Source organism: Salmo salar, chromosome 10, assembly GCF_965601325.2.
Source record: "Salmo salar chromosome 10, fSalSal1, whole genome shotgun sequence".
In the NCBI taxonomy this organism is placed as follows: domain Eukaryota; kingdom Metazoa; phylum Chordata; class Actinopteri; order Salmoniformes; family Salmonidae; genus Salmo; species Salmo salar.
Window position 1 is genome coordinate 31467635 of NC_138300.1, and position 21595 is coordinate 31489229.

The window sequence follows — 21595 nt, forward strand, 5'->3', positions numbered from 1 at the left end:
GTGAATGGGAAAATGGATTCAAAGGGAACTCTCTCTGCTGATGACTTGCTGAATGTGCAATCCTAAAGTAGGGCTGTGATTGATTAATAACCTATAATGTCGATTTCTATGTTTTAAAATGGGTCGTATCATTAAAAGTACCAGAGGGCTCTGGAAATTTGACAGTTGAAGAGTCTTGTTACAAAAAATGTGGCAAAAAATAGGCAAAATCAGAAAGGGTGGTTTTGAGATTCATATTTTTTTTGTTTGTATTTCAGAATCTATACAAACTCCATATTTGAGAGAACACTATAGAGCCCTCTAACTCAACTCTGGACCTCGAAGCCAGTTCCGCTGCATTTTTTTTCATTGTTCCCCTCTAATCAGGGACTGATTTTAGACCTGGGACACCAGGTGTGTGCAATTAATTACAGAAAACCAGCAGGCTCTGGTCCCTGTAGGGTTAGAGTTGAGTACTTCTGCTATAGAGAGTTTAATGACACCAATATGTTGTCTGTATCGTGTACAGTTCACAGGGTATCATGTACAGGTCATAGGGTCTTACAGGAGGCATGTATAGGTCTAAAAATTTCATGATTTAAAATAAAAATGTTGTGATACAAATGTTTAAAGCATGTTAAACATCCTTCCTCCCAATTAAGTTCCGATGAGAGAATTGCCGGAACAATCTGAGAAACCACAAATATTTTCCCTGGTGTGGAATCGCCCCAATACAATCGAGTGTGAAACTTAACAAACACCCCCCTCTACATCTTGCTCCTCTCATCCCACTCTTCTTCATTGATTTTTTGATGAACGAAACATCTTACCAGAAGTAGATTTTACAGATTGTGCCTTTTTAAAGTGCTTCTTTCAAAGCTGCCTACTTGCATATCTGCAACCCAGATTTGCTTGCTTGGCTTTTCTTTCCTCTTCTTTCCTTTTCTGTGCATCTCTCTCTCTCTCTTCTCTGTAGTTGCCTGAGATAGAGCTCTGACCCCTTCCACTCTCTCCTCTGTTTACCGGAATGTTCCGCTCCTGGCCATGGAACGTCCCTTTACCAACTGCCCTGCCAGAAGGAGACGCTGAGAAAAGCAACAGTTTCAGTCTGAGCTGGATTCAATGGTACATAAGGGGCAGTAGAGATGGGGCTCGGGGTAGAAGCTATGAGGAGAGGTGGGGTGTGTTTAGACAAATTTGTCTAAAATTCTACCTTGAATTTATTCAGTTCAATTCATTAAATCTTTGTCTCCAATGGGCAATTCATGTGCAGCATAAAATAATAAAAACAGCGATGGGTTTGTGGTGGGGAAGTATTTCCTTTTCCATGACTTCTGTGAGGCGGAGCCTTGCCTAGCTCTCTTCTCACCGAAAAGCATTTGGTTTCAGTGGAACCATTTGATGTCTGGCTGTATAACTCACAGGCTGTACAGGAGGCCTTTGTGCCCCACCTAAAACCACTGAACAGCAGGGGTTGTGTTGTATGTTACTGGGGCTGAGTTTGATGCACAGCCAATCAACTGGTTTGGGAAGCGGGATGGTTGAGGCTCGATGGAGGAACAGCATGTTTTCTACTCCGGGCCTCCGAGACAGGATTGAGGGAATAGAGATGGAGACAAGATGAAGAGGTGCAGGCAGCAGTGAGCGGACACAGGAGCCCTCCCCTGAGTGAGCTGGGTTCCACAGCATAGCCAGCCAGCAGAGTTAAATCAAACTCTGCTCCCCATTAAAACTGCTCCCATGTTCCACCCCTCAAAAGGGAACAGGCAGGAGAGAAGAGCAGCTCTGAATAACAACCAGGCCGCCCTGCTGAAGTGGAACATTTAGTCCAACACCACCACCCACGCATAAGTAGGCCTAACTCTCTCACAATTACATCCTGGCAAGCCTGACATAATCCCTACAGTCCTAGGGGTTAGGGGAAATGGTTTAAAAACCAAAATGTTTCTGTTACTAAATATGCTTGTTTAAAAACTCTCTCCTAAATGAGTTCTACGTGTTTTGAAGATTTAAGTGAAGTGTTTAGTTCCTCTCTGCTCTCACACTCTTCATGGAGAGGCCAAGGCTGCAGTTATCGTTATCAGCCTGCAGCACTCACACACACCTCCCAACATGAGCGTGAGGGTCCCCTCTTCACTGCTCTGTTTGCTAAATGACATATAGACTGATATTGTAAGTAGGCTAGTTGTTTCTGTTTGGTCAGTCCAGTCACAGAAAACTTCACAAACCCAGGACCTAAACCCTTAGAGAGCAATACCTGAGTCTGCAGTGGCTTGGAGAAACTTAGAGAGGAACCAGGACCAGTCATAACTTTGGACAAAAATGTTCACGTCAAAGTGTATAAAAGAGTCATGCATGCAGACCAGCTTTGTCATACTATATATTTAATGTGATAACCAAGCTGGTTTTGAGGCCCACCTGAGTGTGTGCTGTGCGTGTTTGGTATTTGTCTGCCATTGGTATAATGACTGTAGCAGCAGTCTTGAGGGCTTGCTGCAGGCTTTCATTTCCAGCCCATCACTTACACGCCTGATTCTACTAATAAAGAATTATTCTTGATTAGTTTAAACAGATGTTAGTGCTAGGCTGGAGCAAAAGCTTGCACCCCAATAGGACCAGGGTTTCTGCTGAACTGTATCATAAATGTGTGTGTGAGGTTTGTAACAGGTGTGTTTCTCCTCCTGTCCTACAGAGGGAGCCAGAGCGGGAGGAGCAACCTGAAGACGCCATCATGCCTCCCAAATTCAAACGACACCTCAATGATGAAGAGGTCACGGGATCCATATGCAGCGAGAGGGTGAGACACGGGTGGAGGGAGGGATGGAGCAAGGTTCAAGGGTTTTTATTAGTTACATTTACAAAAACATGAAATCTGTTTCCCAAGTGCAAACTCATTTAAGACAGGAATTAAAACCATGGGTGGAGAGAGTGGTTGAGAGCGGGACGTTGCAAGGAGACAGAGAGGGGGAAGGCATCCACGTCCGGCAAGTGGAAATTATCCTAGATATAAGAGACGCAGATGGGTCATGAAAGGAGGGGAACATTGGAAACATAAGGGACAGAGGGATTAAAGAGAGCAAGAGATGGAGGGATGACACTCCAGAGCCCTTTAGCCAAACGTATGTTCTCTGAGGTTCAGAGAAGACTCCCTCCCTCCTCTGTCTCAGGATTGTGTTGTTGTGTAGAGCTGAATTCAAAGAGAAACACAGACTTGCTTCTTGCATACGACGGCATCGACCCCTTTTGTTGCAGCAAGTTTTCCTCCACATAAAAAAGCAAATGGGCTTTGTGTTTAACATAAATGCAACAGAAACCCAAATAAACCCTTTCTCTTCATGCAGGGACATGAGTTGAGTCATTAGTTCAGATTCAAGTGATAGCCTCCATTTTAATGCAATTTCTATCTGTTTCCTGCAGGAACAGAATGGCCCAGTCAGATCCTGGTGCTACAGGAATAATTTGGGTCACATTAAGATGCCACATCTGTAACACACACACACACACACACACACACACACCCCTCTCCATTCTCCTCCCTCCATCCCCCTTCTCTGATATTAGCTCTCAGTCCTCTCCTGGCTCCTGGGATCAGACATCCAGGAGTTGGACAGAGCTGAGCAGTGACATGCAGTCAGATGGCTGGGATGGAACATAGGACCACTCATCAGATAAAGGCTTGTCCTTATGATCATATGGATCACATTTAGTTTGTACAACGCAATTCAAATCAGAGCATACCGGACCTATTTTCTCTCCATATCCCCAGATTCTGACCGCAAGCTCTGAACCTTCTCACCCGGATCATCATAGCTAGCTAGCTGCAATCCGAGTGACTACTCCTGGCTAACGTCTCTGTCCCGACGCAAGCACCAATTAGCCTGGAGCTAGCGCATGCTAGGCCCATCTCCCGGCTAGCTGAAGAGGTCCATCAGCCACTCCTGGGCTACAATACCTGTTTTGCCAACTGGCCTGGACCCCTTTTACTGCCAGTACGGGGTACGGAACTCCGCCAATTCTTCACGACTGGACTACCGACGTAATCTGCTCGAGGGGGTTACTCAACTGGCTCCTATGTCACAACGTCCCCTGAATGCCCATCTGTTAGCCGCGGCCTGCTAGCTGTCTAGAGCATATCGGACTGTTAGCTAATAGGTCCATCGGCCAATTTGTCGTGCCACTATTCCTATTTTGCCAATCGGCCTGGGCCCCTCTTACTACACAAAGCCGAGCTTATCCATCACGACTGGACTACCGACGTAATCTGCCCGAGGGTTTTTTTCCAACAGGCCCCTCCGTCGCGACATCCCCTGAATGCCCATCTGCTAGCCTGCTAGCCGCGGCCCGCTAGCTGTCTAGAGCATATTGGACTGTTAGCTGAAGAGATCCATTTGCCAATTGGACTGAACCCCTCTGCTACATGGAACCCTACTAATCCATCACGACTGGTCTATCGACGGAACCGCACGAGGAGGCTAAAACAGGCTTTCCTCCGTCGTGACTTCCCTCTAAGGTCCTTCTGCTAGCTTGCTAGCCACGGCCTGCTAGCTCTCTGAATCGCCGTGTCTCCAGCCAGCCCAACCATTCACTGGACCCTTATGATCACTCGGCTACGCATGCCTCTCCCTAATGTCAATATGCATTGTCCATTACTGTTCTGGTTAGTGATTATTGTTTTATTTCACTGTAGAGCCTCTAGCCCTGCTCAATATGCCTTAACCAACTATTTAGTTCCACCTCCCACATATGTGGTGACATCACCTGGTTTAAATGTTTCTAGAGACAATATCTCTCTCATCATCACTCAATGCCTAGGTTTACCTCCAATGTACTCACATCCTACCATACCTTTGTCTGTACATTATGCCTTGAATCTGTTCTATCACGCACAGAAACCTGCTCCTTTTACTCTCTGTTCTGAACGTACTAGACGACCAGTTCTTATAGCCTTTAGCTGTACCCTTATCCTACTCCTCCTCTGGCGATGTAGAGGTGAATCCAGGACCTGCGGTGCCTAGCTCCACTCCTATTCCCCAGGTGCTCTCATTTGTTGACTTCTGTAACCATAAAAGCCTTGGTTTCATGCATGTTAACATTAGAAGCCTCCTCCCTAAGTTTGTTTTATTTACTGCTTTAGCACACTCTGCCAACCCGGATGTCTTAGCCATGTCTGAATCCTGGCTTAGAAAGACCACCAAAAACCCACAAATGTCCATCCCTAACAATAACATTTTCCACCAAGATAGAACTGCCAAAGGGGGCGTAGTTGCAATCTACTGTAGAGATAGCCTTCAGAGTTCTGTCATACTATCCATTTCTGTACCCAAACAATTTGAGCTTCTACTTTTAAAAATCCACCTTTCCAGAAACAAGTCTCTCACCGTTGCTGCTTGCTATAGACCACCCTCTGCCCCCAGCTGTGCCCTGGACACCATATGTGAATTGATTGCCCCCCATGTATCTTCAGAGCTTGTGCTGCTAGGTGACCTAAACTGGGACATGCTTAACACCCCAGCCATCCTACAATCTAAGCTTGATGCCCTCAATCTCACACAAATTATCAATGAACCTACCAGGAACAACCCCAAATCCGTAAACACGGGCACCCTCATAGATATCAGCCTAACCAACCTGCCCGCCAAATACACCTCTGCTGTTGTCAACCAAGATCTCAGCGATCACTGCCTCATTGCCTGCATCCGTAATGGGTCTGCGGTCAAACGACCGCCCCTCATCACTGTCAAACACTCCCTAAAACACTTCAGCGAGCAGGCCTTTCTAATCGACCTGGCCGGAGTATCCTGGAATGATATTGACCTCATCCCGTTAGTAGAGGATGCCTGGTTATTCTTTAAAAGTGCCTTCCCACCATCTTAAACAAGCATGCTCCATTAAAAAAATGTAGAACCAGGAACAGATATAGCCCTTGGTTCACTCCAGACTTGACTGTCCTTGATCAGCACAAAACATCCTGTGGCGTACTGCATTAGCATCGAATAGCCCCCGTGATATGCAACTTTTCAGGGAAGTTAGGAACCAATATACAGAGGCAGTTAGGAAAGCTAAGCCTAGCTTTTTCAAACAGAAATTTGCATCCTGTAGCACAAACTCAAAAAATGTTCTGGGATGCTGTAAAGTCCATGGAGAATCAGAGCACCTCCTCCCAGCGACCCACTGCACTGAGGCTAGGAAACACTGTCACCACCGATAAATCCACTATAATTGAGAATTTCAACAAGCATTTTTCTACGGCTGGCCATGCTTTCCACCTGGCGACCCCTACCCCGGTCAACTGCCCGGCACCCCCCTTCAGCAACTCGCCCATGCCTCCCCCATTTCTCCTTCACCCAAATCCAGATAGCTGATCTTCTGAAAGAGCTGCAAAATCTGGACCCCTACAAATCACACGGGCTAGACAATCTGGACCCTCTCTTTCTAAAATTATCCACCGCAGTTGTTGCAACCCCTATTACTAGCCTGTTCAACCTCTTTTGTATCGTCTGAGATTCCCAAAGATTGGAAAGCTGCCGCGATCATCCCCCTCTTCAAAGGGGGAGACACTCTAGACCCAAACTGCTACAGACCTATATCTATCCTACCCTGCCTTTCTAAAGTCTTTGAAAGCCAAGTTAACAAACAGATTACCGACCATGTCGAATCCCATACCTTCTCCGCTACGCAATCTGGTTTCAGAGCTGGTCATGGGTGCACCTCAGCCACGCTCAAGGTCCTAAACAATATCATAACCGCCATCGATAAGAGACATTACTGTGCAGCTGTATTCATCGACCTGGCCAAGGCTTTCGACTCTGTCAATCACCACATTCTTATCGACAGTCTCAACAGCCTTGGTGTCTCAAATGACTGCCTCGCCTGGTTCACCAACTACTTCTCTGATAGAGTTCAGTGTGTCATATCGGAGGGCCTGTTGTCTGGACCTCTGGCAGTCTCTATGGGGGTGCCACAGGGTTCAATTCTCAGGCCGACTCTTCTCTGTATACATCAATGACGTCGCTCTTGCTGCTGGTGATTCTCTGATCCACCTCTACGCAGACAACACCATTCTGTATACTTCTGGCCCTTCTTTGGACACGGTGTTAACTAACCTCCAGACGAGCTTCAATGCCATACAACTCTCCTTCCGTTGCCTCCAACTGCTCTTAAATACAAGTAAAACTAAATGCATGCTCTTCATCCGATTGCTGCCCGCCCGTCCAGCATCACTACTCTGGACGGTTCTGACTTAGAATATGTGGACAAATACCTAGGTGTCTGGTTAGACTGTAAACTCTCCTTCCAGACTCACATTAAGCAATTCCAATCCAAAATTAAGTCTAGAGTCTGCTTCCTATTTCGCAACAAAGCATCCTTCACTCATGCTGCCAAACATACCCTCGTAAAACTGACCATCCTACCAATCCTCGGCGATGTCATTTACATTTCTCCAACACTCTACTCAACAAATTGGATGCAGTCTATCACAGTGCCATCCATTTTGTCACCAAAATCCCATATACTACCCACCATTGCGACCTGTACGCTCTCGTTGGCTGGCTCTCGTTGGCTGGCCCTCGCTTCATTTTCGTCGCCAAACCCACTGGCTCCAGGTCATCTTCAAGTCTCTGCTATGTAAAGCCCCGTCTTATCTCAGCTCACTGGTCACCATAGCAGCACTCACCCGTAGCACGCGCTCCAGCAGGTATATTTCACTGGTCATCCCCAAAGCCAATTCTTCATTTGGCCGCCTTTCCTTCCAGTTCTCTGCTGCCGATGACTGGAACAAACTGCAAAAATCTCTGAAGCTGGAGACTCATATCTCCTTCACTAGCTTTAAGCACCAGCTGTCAGAGCAGCTCACAGATCACTGCACCTGTACATAGCCCTTCTGTAATATAGCCCATCCAACTACCTCATCCCCATACTGTATTTATTTATTTATCTTGCTCCTTTGCACCCCAGTATTTCTACTTGCACATTCATCTTCTGCACATCAATCACTCCAGTGTTTAATTGGTATATTGTAATTACTTCGCCACCATGGCTTATTTATTGCCTTACCTCTCTTTTCTTACTTCATTTGCACACACTGTATATAGACTTTTTCTACTGTATTATTGACTGTATGTTTGTTTATTCCATGTGTAACTCTGTGTTGTTGTATGTGTCGAACTGCTTTGCTTTATTCTTGCCCAGGTCGCAGTTGTAAATGAGAACTTGTTCTCAACTAGCCTACCTGGTTAAATAAAGGTGAAATAGAATAAATTCCTCTTGTTATCTGAGATATATTTATATACAGTCAGATATACACCAAATATACAAAAGTATGTGGACACCCCTTCAAATTAGTGGATTCGGTTATTTCAGCCACACCCGTTGCTGACAGGTGTATTAAATCGAGCACATAGTCATGCAATCTCCATAGAAAACATTGGCAGTAGAATGGCCTTACTGAACGTCTCTGTGACTTTCAATGTGGCACCTTCATTCCAACAAGTCAGTTCGTCAAATATCTGCCCTGCTAGAGCTGCCCCTGTAAACTCTAAGTGCTGTTATTGTGAAGTGGAAACGTCTAGGAGCAACAACGGCTGAGCCGCGAAGTGGTAGGCCACACAAGCTCACAGAATGGGACCGCCAAGTGCTGAATCGCATAGCACGTAAAAATGGTCTGTCCTCGGTTACGACACTCACTAACTAGTTCCAAACTACCTCTGGAAGCAACATCGGTACAAGAACTGTTCGTCGGGAGCTTCATTAAATGGGTTTCCATGGCCGAGTAACCGCACACAAGCCTAAGATCACCATGCGGTTGGAGTGGTGTAAAGCTCGCCGCCTTTGGACTCTGGAGCAGTGGACACGCTTTCTCTGGCATGATGAATCATGCTTCACCATTTGGCAGTCCGACAGACGAATCTGGGTTTGGCGGATGCCATGAGAACGCTGCCTGCCCCAATGCATAATGCCAACTGTAAAGTTTGGTGGAGGGGGAAAGAGGAGGAACTAAACACTTCACCTAAATCTTTAACGCTACAACATACAATGACATTCTAGACGATTTTATGCTTCCAATTTTGTGGCAACAGTTTCCTGTTTCAGCATGACATTGCCCCCATGCGCAAAGCGAGGTCCATACAGCAAGGGTTTGTCAAGATTGGTGTGGAATAACTTGACTGGCCTGTACAGAGCCCTGACCTCAACCCCATCGAACACTTTCGGGATGAATTGGAATGCCGACTGCGAGCCAGGCATAATCGCCCAACAACAGTGCCCGACTTCACTAATGTTCTTGTGGCTGAATGGAAGCAAGTCCTCTCAGAAATGTTCCAACATCTAGTGGAAAGCCTTTCCAGAAGAGTGGAGGCTGTTATAGCAGCAAAGGAGGGATGAACTCCGTATTCATGCTCATTATTTTTGGAATGGGATGTTCGACGAGCAGATGTCCACATACTTTTGGTCATATGGTGTATTTATGTGTGGGCTCCCGAGTAGCTCAGCGGTCTAAGGCACTGCATCTCAGTGCTAGAGGCGTCACTACAGATCTTGGTTCGATTCCAGGCTGAATCGCAACTGGCCGTGATTGAAGTCCAGTCACATAGGGTGGCGCACAATTGGCCCAGCATCGTCCGGGTTTGGCCGGGGTAGGCCGTCATTGTAAATAAGAATTTGTTCTTAACTAGTTAACAAAATAAAAATATGACTGAGGCTCGATATAGACTTTATGGAGCTCTCTCTGGCATGTTTTTGGGGATTCCTCTCCACTGTTGTTGCCAGACTCTGATAGGTCTGTTATGGTTGTTATGGTCAGAGCCATCGCTTTAGGCCATATCCAACCTGTCCCTGGTGGAATAAGATTGAACAAGGATCTGATATCCCTGATAAGGGTGTGGTTTAGCCCAGTCTGCCAGAGTTAGTTACCTGGTAATGGCTAGTAAAGTCCACACGACAGGAGAAGAATAATAAGCAGAGACATTATGTTTATTCTGTAGCCAACTCTCCACCTGAGAAAGATGTACCATTCCTTCACTGTGATCAGTTTTATACACAGTCTATTATATGGTTTTAACTGAGCTCAGTTTTAACCCATATTTTATATAGGGACTTATATAACTCAATAGAAGAGTCTGTCTTGTTGGAGGTAGGTATATGATGGTTGGTAAGCTGACCTCAGATCAGCCAGTCTCTGGAGGCCTTCACACTACTCAGCTCCTCTTAATAGACTCCATGCTCTAATACACTGTGAAAGGCAAAACAAACAACATTCTCTCTCAAGTAATGTTTATAGCAACAAGACACATAGGAGACCAGCACAACAGAGCAGAAATATATATATATTTTTATTAGCTTATGTAAACAAAACAGAAAATAGATTAGATGTTGCATGGTTTCTCAATGATCATGTAATTGATTTGATTTGCTACCATGTCATTGTATTCCATATCAGTGGTGGTGTGTCTGACCCCTGACATCTAACCTTTGCCCCCTCACAGAGGAACCTGCTGGAGGAAGACTCTGATGAAGAGGAGGACTTCTTCCTGTGAGTAAACATGAGTGTGTGTGTGTGACTGAATTGACCACCTTTCTTATCCAGTGCTGTGTATGTGGAGCTACAGATTCTTTGTATGTTTCTTTCAGGAGGGGACCAACTGGACCCAGATTTGGAGCTGGAAGTGACAAAATCAGACAGTAAGTGTGTATGCACATTGTGTGTGTGTGTGTGTGTCTTTGGGATGGGGGGCATGAGTCTACACTCTTATATTTGAAATTATGAACGAAAGACGTAATTCAGTTTTTTGTTAATATTTGTTAATTTCCTCTGCTTTTCTGAACCATCAACAAATCTGACTTTTTTTTTTAATGAGTATTTGATCCCCAGCTGATTTTGTACGTTTGCCCACTGACAAAGAAATGATCAGTCTATAATTTTAATGGTAGGTTTATTTGAACAGTGAGAGAGAGAATAACAACCAAAAAATCCTGAAAAACGCATGTCAGAAATGTTATAAATTGATTTGCATTTTAATGAGGGAAATAAGTATTTGGCCCCTCTGCAAAACATGACTTAGTACTTGGTGGCAAAGCCCTTGTTGGCAATCACAGAGGTCAGACGTTTCTTGTAGTTGGCCACCAGGTTTGCACACATCTCAGGAGGGATTTTGTCCCACTTGTCTTTGCAGATCTTCTCCAAGTCATTAAGGTTTCGAGGCTGACGTTTGGCAACTCGAACCTTCAGCTCCCTCCACAGATTTTCTATGGGATTAAGGTCTGGAGACTGGCTAGGCCACTCCAGGACCTTAATGTGCTTCTTCTTGAGCCACTCCTTTGTTGCCTTGGCCGTGTGTTTTGGGTCATTGTCATGCTGGAATACCCATCCACGACCCATTTTCAATGCCCTGGCTGAGGGAAGGAGGTTCTCACCCAAGATTTGATGGTACATGGCCCCGTCCATCGTCCCTTTGATGCGATGAAGTTGTCCTGTCCCCTTAGCAGAAAAACACCCCCAAAGCATAATGTTTCCACCTCCATGTTTGACGGTGGTGATGGTGTTCTTGGGGTTATAGGCAGCATTCCTCCTCCTCCTCCAAACACGGCGAGTTGAGTTGATGCCAAAGAGCTCCATTTTGGTCTCATCTGACCACAACACTTTCACCCAGTTGTCCTCTGAATCATTCAGATGTTCATTGGCAAACTTCAGACGGGCATGTATATGTGCTTTCTTGAGCAGGGGGACATTGCGGGCGCTGCAGGATTTCAGTCCTTCACGGCGTAGTGTGTTACCAATTGTTTTCTTGGTGACTATGGTCCCAGCTGCCTTGAGATCATTGACAAGATCCTCCCGTGTAGTTCTGGGCTGATTCCTCACTGTTCTCATGATCATTGCAACTCCACAAGGTGAGATCTTGCATGGAGCCCCAGGCCGAGGGAGGTTGACAGTTATTTTGTGTTTCTTCCATCTGCGAATAATCGCACCAAATGTTGTCACCTTCTCACCAAGCTGCTTGGCGATGGTCTTGTAGCCCATTCCAGCCTTGTGTAGGTCTACAATCTTGTCCCTGACATCCTTGGAGAGCTCTTTGGTCTTGGCCATGGTGGAGAGTTTGGAATCTGATTGATTGATTGCTTCTGTGGACAGGTGTCTTTTTTACAGGTAACAAGCTGAGATTAGGAGCACTCCCTTTAAGAGTGTGCTCCTAATCTCAGCTCGTTGCCTGTATAAAAGACACCTGGGAGCCAGAAATCTTTCTGATTGAGAGGGGGTCAAATACTTATTTCCCTCATTAAAATGCAAATCAATTTATAACATTTTTGACATGCGTTTTTCTGGATTTTTTTGTTGTTATTCTGTCTCTCACTGTTCAAATAAACATACCATTAAAATTATAGACTGATCATTTCTTTGTCAGTGGGCAAATGTACAAAATCAGCAGGGGATCAAATACCTTTTTCCCTCACTGTATGTTTCTGTGGAACTGCTGAACACAGTTGATTTAGATGGTTCTGGATATACTGCCTCTTAGTAGTACTGCCTCTTATTGGAACCCTCGCTGATACCAAGGTTGAGGTAATCTTATGGGCAACAGGTGTTCTAGCGATTGACCTGATGTCACCGCCAATGCCCACAGCACATCTGTTCTAGAATCCCAACCCTGCTGCTCTTCCGGTTTGTCTGTTCAGTAACAAATACAAGAGTGGTGATTTCCAGACAGACCCTTGGTGCATCACACCACGTATTGCTTGACATAGTCGGTGCCCTTGAGTTGGTGCTTGGGGCTGTCAAAGACCCCCATATCTGGAGCTCTTGGAGGACAGCTTGGCACAGACCTCGCTGTGTTTCTCCAGGCGGCTGGGATGAAAGCACCGGCCGCAGTGCTCCCATGTCTTCAGCTTGGAGCTGGCCGCACTTATCCCAAATTGATGTTTTGTCTCCACCTGAATGAAGTAATTATCCTAATTTGTTTATTAATTTGGTAAATGTCAAATACATTGAGTTTCCTCAGTCATTATAAATACAACACTACACACATTTAAAATGGTCAAGAATAAAAATCACAAAGTCAACAGAATTATTTCCATCGTGGTCCTCCTCGTTATCAGATGAACAGCTCAGGCACTCTAAAGGCACTTTACACACCATTAAATTGAATAAATGCATCCAAAATACAGTATGTATTTCAAATAGGCCTACATGTGATCACAACAATAAATTAGAAAATGAAATCCATTAAGAAAAGTGTGACTTGCTTCATTCAGCTCTTGGAAGGTATTTTGTGGCAGTGGGTAGGATAGCCTGAACATGTGAACATTAGTTGGTGCCGCTGCGGTCGGTCGGGGGGTTGCGTCTGAGACGGTTGTCGGAAGAGTTGGATGCCTGACGTGGGTGGGCCCCAGCCGTGGTGAGTTTTATGTACATTTGTAAAGTTATAGTTGATAAACATTTTAAAGAATTTGATGTTCGGATAGCCCGAACATTTTAAAGTTGGTTTGGTGTCTCTAGCTTGAACAGGTCAAGAGTTACTGTTGCTGAGTTATGTTTTTTTTATGCTAATTTATGCAAATGTTTATATATGATAAAGATTCTAAAGAATTTGAAGTTAGGATAGCCTGAATGTTTTAAAGTTGGTCTTGTTTCTTAATTGGCTAAGGAGCAGGACCATTTTGAATAGCTACCTCTGTATTCCTATGGTTCTCATTCAAACCCATGTTTATTTATTTTAAATGGTTGTACTTCAAAAAGGTCTAAATACTATAAAAACTATTTTGACAAGCAATCTAAGTAGGGTCAGTCTGAACATGTCAGCGTTGGTTTGGAGTTGATAGCTTAAATGGTGAAAGAGGAGATGGGTCTAGAATTTTAGATTTCTTTACCATTCTAGTCTATGGCCCTTTTTTTTGCCATTGAAATGCATTGTAATCAATAACAATGAGCTGTTAGCTGATTACATTTAAGTCATTTAGCAGACGCTCTTATCCAGAGCGACTTACAAATTGGTGCATTCACCTTATGATATCCAGTGGAACAACCACTACAATAGTGCATCTAAATCTTTTAAGAGGGGGGGAGGGGGTTAGAAGGATTACTTTATCCTATCCTAGGTATTCCTTAAAGAGGTGGGGTTTCAGGTGTCTCCGGAAGGTGGTGATTGACTCCGCTGTCCTGGCGTCGTGAGGGAGCTTGTTCCACCATTGGGGTGCCAGAGCAGCGAACAGTTTTGACTGGGCTGAGCGGGAACTGTGCTTCCTCAGAGGTAGGGGGGCCAGCAGGCCAGAGGTGGATGAGCGCAGTGCCCTCGTTTGGGTGTAGGGCCTGATCAGAGCCTGAAGGTACGGAGGTGCCGTTCCCCTCACAGCTCCGTAGGCAAGCACCATGGTCTTGTGGCGGATGCGAGCTTCAACTGGAAGCCAGTGGAGGAGCGGGGTGACGTGAGAGAACTTGGGAAGGTTGAACACGACGGGCTGCGGCGTTCTGGATGAGTTGTAGGGGTTTAATGGCACAGGCAGGGAGCCCAGACAACAGCGAGTTGCAGTAATCTAGACGGGAGATGACAAGTGCCTGGATTAGGACCTGCGCCGCTTCCTGTGTGAGGCAGGGTCGTACTCTGCGATATAGCTGATATTAGCTAGTTACTTTTCATCACTCAACACCAACAAACAGTTGTAACTTTTGATTGGTAGCAGATAGGGTTGTGGCGGTCATTCATGAAATCTGTCAGACGATTATTGTCAAGCAAAATACTGCCAGTCTCACACATTTAGCATCTTCAGGCCTCCACACGTACAAGCTGCTGCTGCGTGCCTTTGGAACATCTGCATTTTAACAAGTCTAATAAATCAATTTTAATATAAACCATAACAATAAATTCATTCATTATTTTAGGTAGGTAAAGAAACGTGATATGAAGTTAATGTATTTCAGATGAACAGAATAGGAGTTGGCCTACTACTGTATGTTATCTGGCTATGTGGCAGGCTGTAGGCTTGTTCATTTAGCAGACAAGATATGCTTATAAGTCCCGTGTCATTATTTTATATGATTTGATAGTAAGAAGAATATAATTGAACTTAGCTGAATAAAATCGAAAGGCTACATTTCCAGTTCTATGAATGCTATATTGAGCGTAAAAGTGATCATTTGGAACCGGTCCTATAGGCTATGCTACATTTAGAGTTATTTGGCAACTTTAGTTGTTAATGATAGAAATCAAAACATAAGGTTTGTAAGACATTCTATGGGCTGCATGATGCAACTATAGGCTTTTGATGATTTGAGAAAGTCGCAAAAAAAGCTTAGGCTCTGTTCCTTGCATCAGGCTGCACAGCTGTTCTCTCATCAAGTGACCCTATCACCCTTCAGACTGTTCTTAATATTATCTTTACTAATATTTTAAATTAGTTTAGATTTAGAATGGTCCATTATCAAATGGGCAGGGAAAAAAATACGTCAAATGCTTATGCAGTCGAATAGCGAATGGAAGCTGCTTTCCCATCTGTTCGTTAGGGTAGGCTACTCCGGGTATTTCACTCCATGCAGCAACCACTGTTTGTGGAGCATGCAACCTCTCACTGCATGACAGGTGATATTCCGACAAAACTGTATGCCATGGGCTCCCCAACCTTGTTCCTGCAGCTACCAATTGCTTAATTTGGGAAACCAAGTGAAATCTGTCGGGAACGTCGAAAGTAACATGTTTTCACAACGAAACATACTTCATTAAACTGTTGACAGCTACTCTCTCTGCTTGCTTGAGAAAGTAATGAAGGAGAAAGGGGAGGAGATGGAAAATCACGGTGATGATATATTCTGCAGCTAAAGGTAGCCAAATGTGTCACCCTATTAATTATGAAATTATTTTTAAAAGTCCTATTACTAGGCTATTCAAAATCAAATACAAATTCACTATTGTAGGCTAACTCTGTAAGCCACCCTGCACAATCAATGAACCAACAGCATCACCTAGGCCTATACGTTCTCTCTGACTCATGAATAGAAACTTTGAAGTGTCGCATAAGGTAACCAGTTAATCTAGTATTCATAATAATACAGTCCACACTCAAAGGTGATTACTAGAATTTGAATAATTTTGGAGTATAGGCTAGACCAATTAAACATCTTAAATCAGTTTTTAAAATATATATATATATATATATATATATATATATATATATATATATATATATATATATTTCTGTGCTGCATAATATGCATAGGCTATGTTTTGTATAAGGAACTGCACAATCATCATTTTAATATTTTTTTCAGTCTTGGGCTCATATATAGGTCTATGTGTATGTATAAGCTCTAATATGTGTATGGGTGTCTTGAATGAATCATTACCTTTTGAAAGCGCTGTCTATCTCGTTGTTAGGCTTTGAAACAACATCCACAATGTTCATGGTTTCCACTGTTTCAATCTGTTGTTGAACTTCTTTCTTCAAATTGATCAATTACAGTGAGGTGAGTTTTAAAAGCACGATAGTGTTTGATGTGGTTTTTGATTGCATTGATGTCAGTGTTTTAAAAGGACAATAGAGCCCTGAGTACCAGGCCATTAGTTAGTTGGATACTACCAACACATGTCCTGAGTGCATAAGAGGAGATTACGGTGAATGGTCACGTGGAATTTTACTGCGGTCATGACTGCCGGCAATAAGGTCACCGCAACAGCCCTAGTATCAGATAATTCTGTTCTGATTCCGGATTTGAATAGCAGTGAAGTAGACCAAGATGTCACACACTTAATGTTTTGTCTAAAGTGCTGTGAAAATGGGCAAAAATGTCAGTTGTTTGTAAAAAGTTAGAGAATTTTGTTTATGCGGTTACTAAAACAGCTGTATCGTTAGATTAATAGAATATATTTTTGAACTGATTTCAGATTTGAATAGCAGAGAAATATAGGAATATTTCATATGCTGTAATTTGTGGATAAAGTATCTGATTTGTGTCAAGTTGCATTCACAGTGACTGGAATGTTGGAAGTCATGATGTCACAATGGAAGCTTTAGAATGTTGAAGAAACCCCATAGAAGTGGATGAAGTTTAATAAAAGTTTTTAAAAGTATAAATAGTATCAAAAAGCTGTATACATACACACTATTCCAGACTAGTCTGCCAGTTTTAAAGTTTCTATCTTAAACGGTGTAAGAGGCATAGCACTGTAAAGAATAGTATAACTAGGTCAGAAAGTGGTATAATATTTAATGTGGAACTGACAGCATTTTAACTACTTTGCAGATATGAAACAACCAGACATATCAGTAAAAAATATCAAATTCCTAGTTTATGCTTCAAAACCAACTTTATAAGAGGTTTTAAAAATAGGTTATATTTTACTCAAACTTCCATGACGCACACTAAGGCATTGTTGGCAGACTATATGGATGCAGTTCAATGCATGATTCATTTAATTCACCAATAAATTTCTTGGTAGTCCAAAAAATATTGCTATCAGGTTGTAAATCACAGCTGGTCTGACACATTGTTTGCTGCCTCAATGACTTCAGCTGCACTGCTTTCATGTGTCAGATTTACAGCGTACAGCGGAGGGAAAGTGTACAGACACATGCCACAGTCCTAGCTTGGCTACTAAAATGTCGCAGTCTGGCTTTGGTTTTTAAAGCTTGACAATGAATAACCATAAAACTAAACCTAAAACAAAACACCATACAGCAATGCTGCATTCAACTGCACCGGTGAGCCATGCAATGCAAATGTTTAAATGTTACAATAACCTACGTTTTTGTTATTTAGAGTTATTAAATACTTTTTGATTTGAGTCGCAGAATATTATGCAGATCTGCAAGTATAGCAGCAAAGGCTGGACAAATATGATTTCTCTGTTTTTGTTTTAATATGTTAATGATATATACAGCATCCTTATATACATACGTGGACATTATAAAGGAACATAGCAGGCAAGTTCCCATTCAGTTGTGGGTTGGGACAAGCATGCATTGGCAGGCAAGCTGCAGAAGGACGAGCAGGCTACTGTTCCCCATCGTTTATCAGTGCAGTTTTGACGGCAAACTAACTAAAAGCTTTTATAGTGTTTATCTAATGTTCCCTCGTTAGAATTTTTGCCAATCTCGCTCTGGCTAGCATTAGTTGTTGATCTTGTTGATGTGCATAAGCAACTGAGGGCAATAGAACCTGCCTTTTACAGGGTTGTTTGATCAATAGGACTGTGAAGTTTCTAAATGTAGGAGGACACCCAAGGTATTTACAGAAGTCCATTCAGGTGTATTTTGTGGCTTTTGGCGAATATGTTCTAATGATCTAAAGTTGCGCTGTTGCTACTGCCTGTAAACACAGTCCAGTTAAAAGTTAATGATGGCAGGCCTGTAGGTCAGAATCCACCTTTACCAGGAAAATCTCCTGGATGTACTTCTCCACCTTTGCCTTGAACTGTTCCTTTGCTTTCTTCTCCTCCAAAGCCTGAGTGTCCATCTTGGCTCCACTCTTCATCAGGTTCAATTCCTGGGTGACACTGATCAGCTTGGCCTTCAGATATGCCATCAACTGGTCAGCCTCGTAATAGAAGACTTTCAATATCATCTTATCAGGGCATGTCAGTAGATCCTGTATAGTTAGGGTCTGAGCCTTGATTTGAATATGTTTCTTCACGACCTGCCTTCTGAACTTTAAAGCAGGACGCGGGTTGCTCTCTGGTGTGACTGGCCGGAATATCTCCTTCTTGGGACCATTGTTAGGCACAGTGACTGGATCTAATGGAAGGCAATGGCGTCTTGGTGGCCATTTTGGGTCCATGGACTGCCTTCAATGCCTTAGCACTATGGAAGAGGATGTCTTTCACTACACAGGTTTGATACCTTTTGGTCTCGATGGGTCACAGTGGCTTCCGAATGTGAGGAAAACTAGCCTTCCCTGTCTGCTGATATGTTGGAGCTACATGCAGTCCTCAACGAATCCCATTGCAGATGGCACTCTTCTGCAGTACCGTGATTCTGGAAGGAGGATGTAGCTTACTTTCCTCAGTCACAATCTTTTCCACTGCCTTCAAACTGGCAATTTGTTGCAGAGCACTCTTTCTTCAGTCAACTCCAGTACTGGAATTCTGCAGGAAGGATGCGAGGTGTGATGAACCTTCTGGTTGAGCTCAGGAAGCTTCTCGGTGGCCCTGGGTTGAGATGGTGGGGCAGGATGAAGGGAGTTGGTACTGGCAGCACCAAGGTTCCCTATTGAAGCATTGTCTTCTTGTAGCGGCTGCAGGATTCTCCTCAGCATCAATGAGATTGACAGTGTCATCTTTCGCACCTTTTCCTGCAACCTCAAGTTTTTGTCTAGTAACACGTTCTATATTTTATGGTGGTCTGCTGTAATAACTATGTCTCAGGTGGAATCTGAGATTGTCTTCTTGATACTGGTGTTCTATGTTCAGTATTCAGTCCCCATAATGTTCAAAGGGAAAGTTTGGAATGTATTGATCAGTTGTGACATGGCTGGCTCACATAGAATTACAATGACATTCTGTGCTTATGTAGTTGTGATGTCATAATGGACCAATACTGAAAATGGTGAATAATATGACTTACCTGTGTTGAACTGCTTGCCCTCATATTTAAACATGGCACCTTTCATTGAGGGGTAAAGTATTACTGTACTCACTGAAATCATATAACACATTGTATATCAAATTATTTTGGAATATGACAATGGAGTGAGGGTGTGTGTGTGTGAGCGTATGTGTGCTCCCCACACACACACCCCAGCACTGGCAGAGTTCAGACAGAGAGCCCAGCCCACAGACTGTGTTGGTATTAATTAACAGAGTCTAACATTGTTTACCAGAAACATCTGATCCCAACAGAAACACACAGTGTGTTCTGATTATTATGTAACACTACCTTTTTAGTGTTGTTTACATCATTGGGTAGTAAGGCAGCTAGTCTTTGAAGACGTGTAGTGTGTTTTTCCATATTAGCGACAGCAGAACAGAGCAATAGAGAACAGCGCAGGTCATTGTTAAGACGGATTGGCACCAGACTATCCTGTTCCCCTCTCTGGTCACACTGTGATGCTGTTATAAACATAAATAATTAGGCCTAATTAGATCTCAACTCAGGTTCCTGGAAATGTTTGTTTATTTGGTGGGAAGCTAACCCCTGCCCTGCACCTCTCATCCCTCACCCCTGCCCCAGGTCAGATTGTAGTGTGTGTGTGTGTTCTGGTGGTGTTTTGATGGTTTTATTCTCCATAGGGACACAGCAGCACACTGAACTCCAGTGATGTGAGGATCTTACATAATCATCAGCCCGGTTTGACTTCTTCACGTTTCCAAAAGAGAAGGACAGATGTTTTCAGAGTCATTGTTTGACTTGTTTTCTCGCAGAGAAGAAAACATGACTGCATTCTTCTGCAACACATACTCCTTCTTTCCGTGTGTGTGTGTGTGTGTGTGTGTGTGTGTGTGTGTGTGTGTGTGTGTGTGTGTGTGTGTGTGTGTGTGTGTGTGTGTGTGTGTGTGTGTGTGTGTGTGTGTGTGTGTGTGTGGCAGGATCAGCTGGGCACAGGTGAGGGTAGTGGTCAGTCCAAGTGTGGTCCAGGACCGTGTGGGAGGGAGGACGGATATCTACTCTAATTTTATTGATTAGATGTACCGAAATGCTTGTGTTCCTAGCTCTAACAGTGCAGTAATATCTAGCAATGCACAACAATACACACATCTAAAAGTAAAATAACGGAATTAAGAAATATATAACTATTATGAAGAGCATTGTCTGAGTGGTATTGATTAGAATAGAGGAAAACCGGTTCAGGCCCTGCTTCAACCGTGATCTGGCAGAGTTGCTCCACCTCAAGGACACCATTTGGGGAACGGCTCAGCACACGCAAACTCAGGCTGACCGGCTCTCGTTCAGGCAAATGAGAAATAAGTGCACTCAGGGTATCCGGAAGGCCAAAGGTAGTTACTTTAAGGAACAGTACTCTCTCTCTCTGGGTCTAACCCCAAGAAGTTCTGAAAAATGGTGAAAGACCTGGAGAATAAACCCTTCTCCTCACAGCTGCCCATGTCCCTTATTGTTTGATGTGGTTGTTACTGGCTGAGCTCTTTAATCACCACAACACATTGTCAGGATTCCTATTTGACTCAGCCATGCCTCCTTGCCTGTCCAACACTTCCTAATCCCTCAGCCCTTCTAATGCAACTATCCCTGATGCTCCTCCCTCTTTTTCCCCTGCCCCGCTACACGGTTTCTCCCTGCAGGCAATCACTGAGTCTAAGGTACTAAAAGAACTCCTTAAACTTGACCCCCAAAAAACATCTGGGTCAGATGGTTTACATCCTTTCTTCTATAAGGTTGCAGCCTCTATCATCCCCGAGCCTATCTCTCACCTTTATAACCTGTCTCTGGGGAGGTTCCCAGTGCTTGGTAGGCAGCCACGGTGCATCCTATATTTAAAGGGGGAGATCAAGCTGATCCTAACTGTTATAGGCCAATTTCTATCTTGCCCTGTTTATCTTAGTGGAAAAACGTGTCAATAATCAACTGTCTTGCTTGCTTGATGTCTAGTGTTTTCTCTGGTATGCAATCTGGTTTCCGCTCAGGTTAGAGATGTGTCACTGCAACCTTAAAGGTCCTAAATGATGTCAACTCTGCTCTTGATTCT

The 21595-nt window shown here is 43.8% G+C and overlaps 1 protein-coding gene across 8 annotated transcripts in view; it reads left to right on the forward strand.

The window, feature by feature from the left end:
- Positions 1 to 21595, forward strand: part of LOC106613970 (vesicle-associated membrane protein 4) — a 42108-nt gene that overhangs the window by 1574 nt on the left and 18939 nt on the right. For 2 of the 8 annotated variants that reach the window (XM_082956895.1, XM_082956896.1), the window contains exons 2-5: positions 956 to 1104; positions 2672 to 2776; positions 10461 to 10507; positions 10606 to 10656. In XM_082956895.1, coding sequence (XP_082813021.1) covers positions 1102 to 1104; positions 2672 to 2776; positions 10461 to 10507; positions 10606 to 10656 — 206 coding nt within the window. In that variant the 5' untranslated portion in view covers positions 956 to 1101. The remainder of the gene's footprint in view (positions 1 to 955; positions 1105 to 2671; positions 2777 to 10460; positions 10508 to 10605; positions 10657 to 21595) is intronic. The other 6 variants (XM_082956897.1, XM_014216846.3, XM_082956898.1 and 3 more) reach the window with 3 other exon arrangements.